The sequence below is a fragment of the Pteropus medius genome, unplaced genomic scaffold (assembly GCF_902729225.1).
Source record: "Pteropus medius unplaced genomic scaffold, Ma_sr-lr_union100, whole genome shotgun sequence".
NCBI classification, from domain to species: domain Eukaryota; kingdom Metazoa; phylum Chordata; class Mammalia; order Chiroptera; family Pteropodidae; genus Pteropus; species Pteropus medius.
Window position 1 is genome coordinate 37,155,541 of NW_024355205.1, and position 14,543 is coordinate 37,170,083.

At 53.6% G+C, this 14,543-nt stretch overlaps 1 protein-coding gene across 1 annotated transcript in view; it reads left to right on the forward strand.

Annotated features, from left to right (window-relative positions):
- Positions 1–9,787, forward strand: part of FAM3B (FAM3 metabolism regulating signaling molecule B) — an 11,847-nt gene extending 2,060 nt beyond the window's left edge. The window contains 5 exon segments of the mRNA XM_039857402.1: positions 1,278–1,359; positions 2,293–2,343; positions 3,495–3,587; positions 4,770–4,894; positions 8,947–9,787. Of these exon segments, the coding sequence (XP_039713336.1) occupies positions 1,278–1,359; positions 2,293–2,343; positions 3,495–3,587; positions 4,770–4,894; positions 8,947–9,036 (441 nt within the window). The 3' untranslated portion in view covers positions 9,037–9,787.
- The last annotated feature ends 4,756 nt before the right edge of the window (positions 9,788–14,543 follow it).

Sequence of the window (14,543 nt, forward strand, 5' to 3'; positions counted from 1 at the left end):
ACCTAGCTTGAGGATGCTCGGGCGACTTACGATTAGTACAGGGGAGGGAGACCGGGTGTCCCTAACACTGAGGAAGAAGCCTTTCCTCGCCCTCGTCCACAGTGAGTTACTATCCCGTCTTTCGGTTTGGTCGAAATCCAGCATGTACACTACTGTGACCGTCAAAAGAAAACGCAGAGTTTGACTCGATGTGGATATTTCATCGTGCGCGAAGCAAACCGCTTGAGAACGAGACTTCCAGACGGATCAGGGAGCTCAGCCCTGAGTTCACAGCTCGGTCGACCACACGGGAAGAGGGGCGCCCGGTTTTCTGCCGGGATTGGTCACTAGAAGCTCAGACACCCGCTTCCTTGGCACGAGCTCACTGGCCGGCGACCCTCAGGGCCCTCTGCCCCGAGGAAAGCCCGCGCTGCGTTCCGGGTCAGAGCCGGCATCTCGGGGACAGGCTGAACTTTCGGTTCCGTCACCGCGTTTGGTTTAGGGCGTCGCCACACCACGGCCACCCGTTTCCTTATTTCTTTTTGACCCGACAAAGGCCAAGGTTCTTCGCGACGGAAGCTGCTGTGCAGGTTCTCAGGCCCTCGTCCTTTGCGTCCGTTTGTCGTTGGCGTGCTGCTTTCCACGACACGTGCCTTCGCCGCTGGAGTCGGAGCCCCTATTTCTAGGACACGGTTCCTCCCGCTTCCTCCGCGTCGTCCCCTGTTTGGCTGGAGCGCATCCTCCAGTCACGTCCCGAGGACAGAACAGGAGGCCAGGCAGACGTTTCAGAGTCTTCCTGTTTCAAATGTCTCTGGGCCCCTCACCATCCATCGCTACTTCGGCTGAGTATAGATTTCCAAATTAGACATCGTTTCCACTTCGAATTTTGAACTAATTGCCCACCTCCCCACCCCACCCCCCGCCAAGTGCTGGAGGGCCGTGGCCCCCCAAAGCAAGCATTCCCCCCGCCTCCACGCTCCTGAGGCGGTTGATTCGGTGGAAGGCGATCGTGAAGAGCTCATGCTAAACGCTTATTAGACTTCTCTCTCCGCGAGCATTTGTCTGAATTGTAAGATTAAACACAATTTCCAGATGCCCCTGGGGACTGCGTCTATAGAAACTCGGGGGGCAGATGTGTGCGGAGTGAGTGTGGGGGTGACCTCCGAGGGAGCCGGGTCAGGCCGGTGCGTATCTGCGAGGGACCGGTAAGTGACAATGAACGGGGCTGTGCTTCTGCCAAGAGAAGGTCTTACAGCGCAGTGAGGGCTGCTCACCGCTCCTCAGAGAGGGCTTCTTAGACTGACGTTTATTTACATGTCAGGCTCATAGGAGAAGGGGCTGGAAAGGTGGGGAGAGGAAGAAATATTGCCATCGTCAATTGTAAGTTATCAAACGTTCTCGTTCAAACTCCCTAACAGCTCTGTGATGGGATTTTCAAAGGTACCTTGGGTTTTTGATGATTTTTGCACACGACCTAGTCTATCTAGGTTTATATTTTAATGCATTTTAAAAGTAAATATTTGTTCATTTTTACAATGCTTCACTTTATTATTTCTGGTTCCTACAAAACAAAAACAAAAAAACTGAAACCAAACAGAAATAGACTTAATAAAAACGAAGGAGGACCGGGCAGAAAGCAAGGTTAAAGCCACCTTCGCAGACCTGGGACCACAGACTGTCCTGGAGTTGAGCCTCACGTCTGCTCTCAGGTTCCTGACGGCCCAGCAGAGGTGACACCACCAGCAGCCAGTTCCTGCCGCTGTGTGACAAGAGACCACTGGGGCCTCCAAGGCCACAGTCCGGCCGCCTCTTAGGTCTGATGAAAGTATTCCGTGGCGGTTGCCACTAGGGGGCGCCCACAGTAAGAACCGCAGCAGGTTTGAGAAGGGGTTCCAGGCAGTGTCCCCGTGAGCAAGCTGAGCGCCCAATCCAGCGACAGCGGGGCTGTAGCCCCAGACAAAACATGCCCCGTGTGATAATCCAGCAGGGAACCCAAAGTGCGAAGTAGAAAGGGCTGAGCTGGGGGCTCTGGCGTCTCTGTGGGAAGAGACAGGTGCCCCGGGGAAGTATAGGATCACGTCTCACCAGAAGCAGACAGGAAGAAAGTTCTAGAGCAGCTAGGGAACCTTGTCTCTCTGACCCACACTGAAGACATCCTTTTGGAGAGGACAGCCCCTTAAACGGGCCAGGTCGTCACAGCAGCCATGCTTCCTAGAAAGAGAGAAGAAAGATGCCTTTGTGAGAACTGTGGAGCCACAAACGCACCTTGAGTCCGATGAACTTCCTCTTAAAAACTGTTCCTTTTATTTTCAGATATGACTGGGAAAGTGACAGCAACACAGTATTTTGATATGTATAAAGGTGGTAAGAAAACTCTTTTCCTGTTAAAATTTTTATGAATTATAAAGATAAATTAAGATTTTTAAAAAACCACACAAACAAAAATGTTAAACATTCTTATTTTGTCTACTCAGAAAATTGTCAGATCCTCATTTGAGTATTCTAGAATGGTCGCCCATAAGTCCTTAGTCTCTAATCGAGTTCGTATGATAAAGTTTGAAGGCATCATCTAGAAAATTTCTTTTCTCTGATCACACTTGTCCTGGATCTTTTCCTTCTGTTTCTTCATTGGATAAGGAGAAAGAGAAAATATATTTCAGTCAAATATGTGAAAGTTAATGCAATCGGCATCCAGCCCAAATAGCGTCAGAATTACTGTCATGTGTCCGGACCCCACGGGCTGCGTGCACCGTTCCTGCACCCCACCGAGCCTCCGTCATTGTTCCCGCCACCGCGTCTTGGCTGCATTTGTATGTCAGGCTCTACCAGCCCTTTCCATTTGTATTTGACACTAAGAGTCACTTAAAACGAGTCTCTGTAAAGATAATGGGGAAGAGTAATAAGGAAGGCCTGGGTGCGACTTTGTAGCAATGATGTATGTAACTTAAGTGTCACGATGCATTTAACTTAAGTGCAGCTAACTTAAGTGTAACTATAAATAACAAACCCCAGTGGAGAATACTGGGGGTCGAGATAAACCTTTCTCTCTTTTCCTGTAAGGCACTGGTAGGTCTTTCGGCAAAGACTTGCCTGGGCCAGGTCAGGTCTGTACCCCTCCGTGTTCCCCATCTCTCTGTCTGGTACACCAGTGCCTGGGCTGTTCTGATCCAGTACATCCAGCCACGCGGGGTCGGGCATCCTTCGTGATTGCAGAGAACACCACCCATGCCCCCTCGCCCCCGCCCGCCAGTCTGCCAAACTCGTTGCTGGTCTCAAGTTCAGACAAGAGAATCTTTATGATCTGATCGTGCTGCTCACCTCAGATGCTCCCGCCGTGGAAGCCCAGTGGCCGTTTACTAGTAAAGACCTAGAGAGCCATTTGCATGGCCGGGAGATGAGCTCTAGGCATCCGGGGACTCAGAGTGGACACAGACGCTGAGGTTAGAGGCAGCACAGCACGTAGGGCGAGCATCAGCGAACAGCGATCCTAACTCTGGTTTGCATCGACCCGACAGATAACTCTGGATCGATGACAAAGTTCATTCGGGATGCTCCTGAGAAGTCCCGGCTCTTCATGGTGACCCATGATGGCAGCAGCAGGTGAGTGTGTGCAGCTTTGTCATGGCAATGGGGGTGGGAAGAGCAGCCAGCTGGGCAGAGAGAGCCTGGCCTCCCCAGGTCCCTCAGTGCACCCTCGAAGGGAAAACAGGACCCCAAGGAGTGAGATGCTTCCTTAAGGAAAACACAAGCAGATCACGACAAAGCAGACTACGTTCCTACAAGCGTGACCAGCTAGTGGGCGCGTTGTACTAGAAGCCAAAGAAGACGTCCAGGTCACGAAACAGAGCCACCGCTGAGCACAGTTAGAATAGCACAGCCAGGAAAGCCACATCCGTGGTGGCACTTACAGAAATGTCTTAGAGAAAACGTCTCTATTTGAGGAGACAAGAAGGAAGTGCGCACACGACGCCACAAGACACACACACACACACACACACACACACACACACACATACATATGCAGTGCCTTCCCCAGGGAGAAGCTAAGCTGATCGAGCTCAGGGAGTTTCCGCCTGTGCCCTCCCAAATAGGCCTGTGTCTTCACTGCCAAACCGCCAAGACCCTCCATGCGCTCGTTTGCATGACCTTGAATTTCCAAGATGAGGCTCCTGACCACAGCATTTTCCAGATTCATTTGACCTCGGATTTTATTTTTTGTAATAGAGCTTTGTACTAGACGGAAGTTCTTTGACACATATTTGGAAAAACTCTGATGTCACTTGTTCTGAAAAGTCTGAACTTGTTTATTTCTTTCCCTCTGGCCTTTTCCTCAGCTCACGCTAAGTGGCATCTCTGACAATGGTTGAAGTGTTTTAGGTTTCTTTTCCTTTTTTGATAGACTTTTCTGAATATGAAAGGGATGGTTTAGATCTGTGATTTCATTTTCCTGTAACGACTTCGGCTTCCTTATTTTGTGGTCAGTAAACAATGAGTCATCAGGGACTGGAAATCTATTAGCTGAGAGTCAGGCATGATTGAATCTGAAGACACGAGGGCTTTTCAGAGCTCAGAGTTAAAGCTCTGCGCCCCAAATTGAGTCTTAACAAGTCCTGGACGGGGTCACACATTTCCCTGGAAATCTGACATACTTCAGCAGCGTGCGTGGCCTTTTCCTCCTGTGTATACCCAAGGAGTGACTTGCTTTAGAAACCTCTGTCCTAAGACCGGCACCGTGTGGCACACCGGAGTCCCCACACGAGACGCTCTCCCCTTTGCTTCCCAGACCGAAGCAGGAGGCCAGAAGGGCATAGAGGCACTCGGCAGTAAGGAAATCAGGAAGGTGAAATTTAGGCCCAGCTGGGTGTTTCTTGAGGCAAAAGGCTTTGAACTTCCTGCCAGAACCCAGAGGGAAAAGGTGAGCCGTTCGTTTTAAGTAGAGTTGACATACGATGTTACATGAGTTTCAGGTGTACGATCCAGTGATTCGACGTTACATACCTTACAATGTGGCCACCACATGGCCGTCTCCAAACACATTTCCGGGCAGGTGCGTGCCGCGCGGGGCCAGGTGCAGGTGGCCGCCGGGGACCACACGCTTCCGCACTCAGGGTTCTGTGCCTGAGGGTCCTCGTTCCTAAATCTGGGAAAAGCCGCAGCTTCCACCCAGCAGGAGCGTGATGGGCCGTGATAGGGACAACGTTTATCATAAGAGGGTTGGAAGCCTCACTCAATCGGCGACAGAAAGGCACCTGACCGAAGTTTCAAGTATCAAATTTCTTTAGAAGTGGAAGGTTCCGAGTGAGCCATTGGTGTTGATTTTCCGTCACACCGCAGCCATAGCTGACGCCGTCTGTCTCAAGTCTGGGGATGGTCACAGTATTTCCCGTGAAGGCGATTCCGATTGACCAAGCCCACCCACGCGAAGCGCTTAAAACAGGGCGGGCACCAAATGAACCCTGGACAAATGCGGCTTTCACCGTAGGTGTCACCGCGACCTGTCGCATGATGGATTTGAAGTCCCTCCCAGTCTGTCCTTTCTTTATCGATGAAAAGTAAACCACAAAAGGATGACGTTCTAACGCATTTACGTAGCCTCCTGTGACGATTCCAGCTGCGAGTTGGCACAACGTGGTAGGACCCATAAGCTGACGCCTCTGGGGACGATGGCACAGCTTCTTTCAGAGAGTGCTGTTCTCCAGGAGCTGGTGCTGAAACGCAGGCTCAGGAGAGGAGGGAGGGCCGTGGCCCAGCGGCGAGGGCACCGCCCATCCGTCCTCGAGGGAGAAGGGTCTTCCTTCCGCAAGCCAGAGTTTCCATGGGGGCAGAGATCCAAATGTCTCCAGGTCTGCCACAGGCAGCATATGACCTCGGGCTAGGACATTCGGCCCCCGTCCCCTCCTTGCTCCGTCTGGCACGGTGATGGGTGGGAAGGACGACAGACAGAAGCAGGTGGGCGGCTGGGTCTCGCCCTGTTGGCAGGATCTCCCCAGGTGAGGAAGCTTGTGACTGACACCCACGGGAAGCCCTAGAGCCACCCCGATGCCCTCTGTCGAAGCCCTTTGAGGCTGGGAATCCGTAGTTATGTTAGCATGCGTCTAAAAAGCCTGTTTTCCCCTTGTAACTCCCATGTCTTGCACGGCCAGGAAGCCAGTCCTGCAGAACTTGTCAGGAGCATTTACCCAGGGCCCCCACCTAGACCACTGATTTCTGATGATCGGGTCTGGACGCCCCATGTCTGCCTGAGACCCGGCCCTGTGGGCTTGTCCTAATGAGTGAGGCATTCCCTGGGCTCTGGGTCATGGTGCCCCCTGGGCCACCACCGCCTGGCCCTGCAGGGGAGTGAGATGCGGCTCGATGTCCAACGTCGGGTCAGCAGGAACCACGTGTGACCCCGCGCAAGGCACTTTGCCTCTCTGGGCTTCAGTTTCCTGATCTGGGCAATGACGCGGAAGCTAGGTAATTCCTCAGCGCCCCGCAGCTGTGGTTGGCGTGTGCCCCAGGTACCCCTGAGTTTCCCAGGCCGACTCCAGGTGGTAACACGGGTCACCTTCTCCACCCCTCGTACACCACTGTGCTTTGTCCGCCCAGCTGTGTGGTCCCGGGCAAGTTACTGAACCTCTCTGTGCCTCAGAGCCTTCCCCTGTGAGAAGAGGATAAGACAGTACCTATCCGATCGGAGCCAGTGAGGACTAAGTGAGAGCAACAGGCACTCAGGGGCTCGGCGAGGACCGGCAAGTCCTCCGCTGTTCCGCACAGGGCCACCCAACTGTTCTCCCGCCCTGCGCCTCCTTAAAACGCACGGATGCCCAGGCCGGGGACTCTGATGCTTGGGGAGGGTGGACCCATGGCTTCGATTTTCATGAGGAAGTGACAGCCCGCTCCACGCGCACACCCACATGCCCGCTGGCTTTTCGATAGAGACTGACAAGCTCGTCCCGAAATTCACATGGAAATTCAAGGGACCCAGATAATCAAAACGATCTTGAGAAAGAACAAAGCTAGAGGACTCACACCTCCCAATTTCAAAACTCGCTACACAGCTACAGTAATCGTGACCGTGCGGCACCGGCGTCAGGCGGGCATGTCGACCGGCGGAACGGAATCGAGAGTCCAGAAATAAAACCACATGTTTCTAGTCAAGTGATTTTCGACAACCACTTACCAGGAAATGAGCAGTCTTTTCAACACGTGGTGCCCAGACAACTGGATACCCACATGCAGGAGAATGAATTTGGACCCCTACCTCATGCTGTATGTGGAAATTAAGTCAAAACGAGTCAAACGACTATCTGTCGGAGCTAGAACCATTAAACCCTTAGAAGAAAACATAGCCACAAATCTTCGTGACCTTGAACTAGGCAATGGTTGCTCAGATATAATACCAAAAGCACAGACAGCAACAACAAAAAGAGATAAATTGCATTTTATGGTAATTTAAAGCTTATGTGCATCAAAGGACAGCATCAAAAATGAAAAGATAACCCACAGAATGGGAACGACTATTTGCAAAGGAAGAACTCGTACCCAGAATATGAAAAGAACTTTTATAATTCAATCATAAAACAACAAATGACCCAATTTAAAGTGGGCGGAGGATCCGAATAAACATTTCTTCGAGGAAGAGATACAGATGGCCGATAAGCGCACGAAAAGATGCTGATCATTAGCCATCAGGAAAACACAAATAAAAGCCACAGTGAGATGCCAGCTCGCCATGGCCAGGATGACTGTGATGACAAAGACATCATGGGACGTGTTGACAGGGATGCGGAGAATTTAGAACCTTCCCACCCCGCTGCAGGAAACGGAATCACACAGTTGCTTTGGGAAACGATCCAGCACTTTCTCAAAAAGGCACACGGCTATCACGTGACCTCACGATCCCACTCGTAGATGTCCACTCGAGAGAGTCAAAATGCACGTCCACGCAAAAACGTGCACATGAACCCGCCTAGCAGCATTAGGCGTAATAGCCAAAAAGTGACTACTTCGTGGATAAAATGTGTTATTAATGGATTAAAAAAAAATGTATAAATAAAATGTGGTATAGCCACACACGGGAATGTTATTCAACAATATAAATAAATGAAGCGCCGATACTGGCCACAAGGAGTATGAACCTCAAAAATATGCTAAGTGGAGAAAACCAAACACAAAAGGCTCTTCATTTCGTTCAAATGAAATTTTCAGAGTAGACCAAAGCCACAGAGACAGACAGCAGACGAGTGGGCACCTAAGGCTGTGGGCAGGGAATGTGACTGCAATGCGTGTGTGGTTTCTTGTTCTGGAGATGGTTGCATATCTCTGTGACTACACTAAAAACCACTAAATCATACACTCCGGCTGAATTTTATTGTATACAAATTATGTCTCAGAGCTATTATATAAAAAAGGATATAGAACAAGAATTTCAAAGTTAAGAATGCACATTATTCTTTTTCGGCATTGAGTTAAGGTGCTCCATTACTTGTGAAAGGTTGAGGACATAAAGGACTGAACGCACCTGTGCTGGGCTAGGAATTCTGCAGTTACCCTTAAAAAAAAAAAAAAATAGTCCTACTGCCAAGAATTGAAAACTAAACATTAGAGCTCTGCTGGCCAGTACGGCAGCCGCTGGCCAAATTCACATTTACATTTGAATTTATTAAAATCGAATGGAATTTAAGATTCGGTTCATCCGTCACCCTAGGTACATTTCAAGTATTCGATAGCCTAACGTGGCTAGTGGCTACCCTATTGGACAGCGTCGACCATAGAATACTTACAGCATCACAGAAAATTCTAGAACTGCATCAACACCTGGTTCAAATAGTATTAAGAAGCCCATCGAGAGGAAATCAAGCCCCCAGTGTGGGTTGGAGCAAACTCCGTTCTAGGGAGTGATTCTCGTTATAGGACTTTGGTCGTAGCTGACACGTTAAATATTTGTTGGTTAACAAATAATTGTCTCTTCATTCCTTTACACAGATCAACCACTCTAATAAAGCAGAGAACAGGTACTGGGGCTGGCCCGCAGAGGTACAGATAGAGGGCTGCGTACCGAAAGAGCCACACTGATGTTGAGCAGTCTTAATAAATGTGTCTTTTAAAAAAAAAAAAAAATAGGCAAATGCATCATGGAATCTTATCCAACAGTCAGTGCCGATGTGGGGGGTTTGCGTCAACCAGCCAATATTTGCTAGCTGTGTAGGATCTTGGGCACATGGTATTTTTATGCCAACATTTATATGGCGGCGATATTAACCAGCAGGAAGGCTGAGATGAGCGGAAATCGGTAAAGAGAACAGGGGGTTCACCCCGGAAGGGAGGGGTCTGGGGAGGAGCCGCTGCTGCCCCAGGTGTGGAGCCATTCTGTAATCAGGTCTGAGTTTGACCCGCAGTCCAGACAGGTCTGCAGAGAAAGCTTTACCCCATTACCGCCGAGCACACCCTCGTCTCTTGGGAGAGTGACGGACAGACAGTCAGAGGGCTTGGCCAGCCTCGAACTCTTCCTGCGGCCGTGAACCTGCTCTCTCGTTACAGAGATCTAGGCACCTTCTGCCGCCAGGAGAGCGGTGGTGAATGCACGCAGGGGTGTCGCTCCAGTGGCCGGCCCCTGTTTAATAGGATGGGGAGCCCCCTGTTTAATGACGGGGCAAGGAGGGTCTGGCCTCTGGAGGACAACTGTGCAGCCTCTCCAGGAACCCGTCGTTAGAGCCACGCAGCCCAGACGCCCACGCTCCAGGATGCCTCTGATCCCAGGTTAAGATAATCGCGTCATTGCCAAGCGCTCACGCTACCCGTCTTGCTAAGCCTGGCCCCCCGAAAAGCTAGGGGGCTTCGATGGCAGGTTCATGTTGCTTCCCTGAGCCTCGGGGTCCTCATGTGTGAGACGGAGGAATCGGGACAGATGGACGAGCTCGAGCGCCTTTACCCAGCAGGGCCCGTTAGAAACGTGGCAGCATGGCGTCCTGTATCTTGGCATCCTCGCCCCCCAGACCTCGGGGGCCACCACAGCGCTGGCTTCTCCTTCGGCTTGCCCGTGGGCCCCAGGTCGGCTGTGGCTGGGCCCCGGGACTGGGGGCCAGGCCAGAGCAGGGTCCCCCCCAGGCAGGGAAACCGGAGATGGCGGAAACCCTCGCCACCCCCCGCCAGAGCCCCTGCCGGCACATGGCGCGAGCCCCCGCTCCTCGGATGCGGCTGTCGGGCTCAGCCGGGGCACGTCAGCAGTGTGGCGGGTGTGTGGGGGCGTACCCGTCCTCTCACAGGAAAGGGAAAGCATCTGTGAGCCGCAAATGCGATGACATTGCATTAGCAGCCAAGCCACGCTCGGCGCCACAGAGGAGGGGCCTGCCTGGCCTCCTGCCCGGGACCGTGGTCCCTCAGGGATTCGGGTCCCCTCCCTGCAGATCTCCCCCTCCCCAATGCGTGGGATCTTGGCTCAGGCCCCAGTATGAGCTACATTCTGTGCCCTCACAATTCGTTAGTTGAGTCCTAACCCCAGCACCTCGAAAGTGTGGCCTCATTTGGAGATAAGATCTTTGCAGCTGTAGTAAGTTAGAGCGAGGTGGCCCCCAGCTGGCCTGGCCCGCCCTCATGCAAAGGGGAACTTAGGACACGACAGGCCCAAGTAGGGAGAGGCCGTGTGCAAATGAAGGCAGAATGGGGGGAGAGGCCTAGGACATTGGTCCCTGGAGCCTTCAGAGGCTGCACAGCCCTGCCGCACCCTGACCTTGGACTTCCGGCTTCAAAAGCTGTGAAAGAAACAGTATGTTCAGTTTAAGCCACTCGGTTGCTGGTGCTTTGTGTGGTCACCTCGCGATACCAACAGAGTTCTGCTTGGGCTCTCAACTCTTTGGTACCCATAGATATTCCCATATTTTCAAAAAATGAGGGGGAGCCGGGTTTTTTCCCTCTGGTTGAAATTACCACATTTTCTCAGCCCTGTTGATCTTAACTTGCTGTGACCGATGAAGCCCCAAGGGCAGCCCTGGGCCAGCCTGGGGATGGGAAGCACCTGTGACGCCCCCAACTCCCGTCCTGTGACAGTCCTGGGCCCTTCGCCCCTGCTGCCAGGGTGGGACTCTGAATCGCCATGTCCTGTTTCCTGCCCACCTGGGCACTGAGTGCGGAGACACGTTTCCCCCTGGGAGCGATGCGGGGTGGGGAGGTAGGAGGCTGGGGGGAGGGGGAGCGTGCCGCCACCTGCTGCTGCTCACCTGGACAACTTGGATCTCATGTCACCCAGTAGAGACCTCACTGAAAACATCTTCCTCGCTGGTGGCCTTGGCGATGTTTCTTTTCCAGGTTTGTGTTTTCTGCCCATTTTATTCCATTAACTAAACTGGCGATCAGTAGAATGGCTTCCCCAATATGTCTGACTCTGAGGTTTCTCCTAGAGTTGCCGGCATGTGGTTTAGGCTGGAGATTCTTTTGAAAGCAGATCAGGTCTAACATTTCTGAATGTACAGCCATCAATAATCTCAGTGGGACGCCATCCACACATTGTCACCACTGGGCAGGGTTCCCGCTACCAGCTCTCGGCCACCAGCCCCACACAGTGGCCTGCTCCCTGCCCCAGAGCTCAGAGCTCTGCCTGCAGAGCCTAGAGACCGACCAGGACGCTCTAAGCCTCGTCCTTGGCTCTCTGCCCCTGCCCAACCCCCCGGGAGGCCCCGTGGCAGGCGTCAGACAGGAACCGGTTCCCTTCCTGGGTTCCAGATGCCGTGAAGAGTCCAGCTGGGAACATCTGCCCCATCACTGAGAAGCAGCAGGATGGGGAGAACATGGGCACCAGTGGCCAGGGTCGGGGTGACGCAGGGCTGAACAGGGGGAGCACAGAATGTCCAGGGCAGGGCGACTGTAACACTGTGACGTGGACACATGTCGTTACACATGTGTCCAAACCCACAGAACGCGTGACACCGAGACTGAGCTCTCCTGTAAACTGTGGGCTCTGGGGCATGGGACCTGTCACTGCGGGCTCATCGATCGTGGCATGTGCACCCTCTGTCACGGATGTCGACAGCAGGCCAGGCTGTATGTCAGTGGGGTCGGGGCGAGTATGGGGACTCTGTGCCTTCAGCTCAGTAGTGCTTTGAACCTAACCTGATCTAAAAAAGTAAAGTCTATTATGAAAAAAAAGAAAAGGAAAGAAAGAAAGAAAGAGAGAGGGAGGAAGGAAGGAAGGAAGGAGGAGGGAGGAGGAGGAAGGAAGGAAGGAAGGAAGGAAGAAGGAAGGAAGGAAGGAAGGAAGGAAGGAAGGAAGGAAGGAAGGAAGGAAGGAAGGAAGGAAGCTGCCAAGAAGAACAAACCTTCGGTGGGCAACAAGCCCCCTCCAGTGGCCTAAAGGCCCAGCGTCTGTGGGGCGGAGCCCGCAGGAGCTTCCCCACAGCCCTCGCTGCCCCCAGCTCCAAGGGACAGCACAGCTGGGCGTGGAAGCCGCTATGCTCCCCCAGACAGCTGTGCTCCCACAGACAGGGCCTCTAGCTTCCTGCTCTGGGGGGAGGCAAGACCCATGGGGCCTTTCCTGATCGCTATCCACAACAGTTTTATAACCAAGACCCCTGGACTTTCAACACCACAGCATGAATAATAGAGCTTGTTCCTGAGTGCGGAACCGGTGTCACCGGCTGAGACACTCCCGCCCCTGCGTGGCCTCTGCCTCCAGCCCAAAAGCATCCGCACTGCCAGCCCCCTGCCCCGTCCCCCAGCAGGCACCATGCAGGACGCCCGGCATGGCCTTCCTGAGCCCAGCCAGCCGGGGCTGGACCCGCATTTGTCACTCTTGGCATCCACTCTGCTTCGAGGGTCACCAACGTCACCGCCATTGGAGCAGTGGGGCCCAGAGAGGAGTCAGTGGGCTTGCACCCCAACGTGCACGTGCTGTTGGGACAAACACGCAGAGAAGACCCACTGCCTGCCCCCTGTCCACGGGACCCCACGGCGCCCTCCGCTTCACTGAGGACACAGACCAGAAGGACAGGCCACCAAGGGCGGGCGCACTCCGGCGCCGATGGCCGGGGCTGCATGGACGCACAGCACTTTGGTGCAGCTGACTGTGCTTCTTCCCAGGGCTGGCCACCATCCACCGGTGGCAGGGACCCCATGGTGGAAGTCTGAGTGTGCGGGTGACACCGGCCCCTCTTGGAGAGGCCGCTGAGATGACGTGCGTGGGAAGGAATGGCGGGTCCCCCAGCCATTGCCGCTGCCTCCCCATGAGCAAGCATCGCCCCGTCCAGCTTCAATGGGGCCTTTGTTAAAGAAGAAAAAAGAAACGATGGGCCCCAAATAGAGTCACTTGTGCTAAACCCCGTCACCAAGCCGAGGCTCAGTCCCTACCCGAACTTCAGTCCCTCCCCACGATAAGGCAGCCCTTAGCGGGTCGTGGGGGGCTCCCTGGTTAGCGCAGCGTGGGAATCCGCCCCACGGACCCCTTCCCATCGGCCCCCCCATCCGGTCTCGCAACTCAGGGCTCCTTTGTCTTTGCTAGCAGGGGTGCCGCCCTATCCACAGACTGTCAGACACAGCCAGTTTGATCTTTCAATGTATTCAGTTGAATTTGATGGTTTTCTTTTAACCCTGGAGTAGTAGGTGTGTCCCCCGCCTGTTACATAAGACGTCGGTGGACGAAGAAGTGCCGTCACACCACGGAGTGGCGGCCAGCTCCTTGCTCCGTCCCCGGCATCGCCCACCCCACACTCAGGAGTCACGTGGTCAGTGTTGGATCCTGTCCACACAGACCCCGAAGACGCATCCTGTGACCTCCTAATCTCAGGGTTTTAAGAATATTTTTAAGCCTCTAAATTCTTCCTTTAAGGGCAGGAAGTAAGATGAACGAGCAGAGAGGGGCTTGGGATTGTTTTTCCTTGATTTATAATGTTTCAAAGGAGATCGCGGGGGTGGACACGAGACAGACGCCTGCTTCCTCCACCCTGCACAGGTCCGGGGTCCCGGAGTCGGGGGGGATGCCTAGATCACCCACACCCAGGCGTGGAGCGGGCAGCGGAATGGGGAGCTTTGGGGCGCCTTGGGGGTTTCCTGCATTTTGGCAGCCTGGGCTGGCTCCGTTCTGAATTCCTAGAATGGTACTTGGCGTCCGCCTGGGCCCCGCCCTCTTCCCGTCACAATCGTGGGGCATGGCGAGAACCCCCCAGGCCTGGGGAGCCATCCCGAGTGTGACAGGAGCGATGCCGGGAAGAGCTATTGTGGGAAGCTGTGGATTCCTCTCTCTGGGTATTCGGCACTCAGCGAGGGGAGAAAGTGACAGAGGGTGACGTCCGTCTGGTGCGGCTCAGGCATGAAGCCAGCAGGACGTCTGGGAACCTTCAGCTCCCGTCCTTGAGTAACCTTCCTGTGCCCCGGTGAGGTCTGGAATGGGCCCCGGACGTCCAGTGGCTCTTCCAGTTAATTCGAATGAAACAGAGTAAGGCACCCAGGTCCTCGGTCACACTAGCCACATGGCCAAAGCTCGGTGGCCTCATGAGGCCCACATCGGACAGCACGGGATGGAACGTTTCCATCACTGCAGAAGGTCCCATGGGACGGCGCTGCTCCAAGTCCCTGGATCTCCAAGGGTGGCCCGA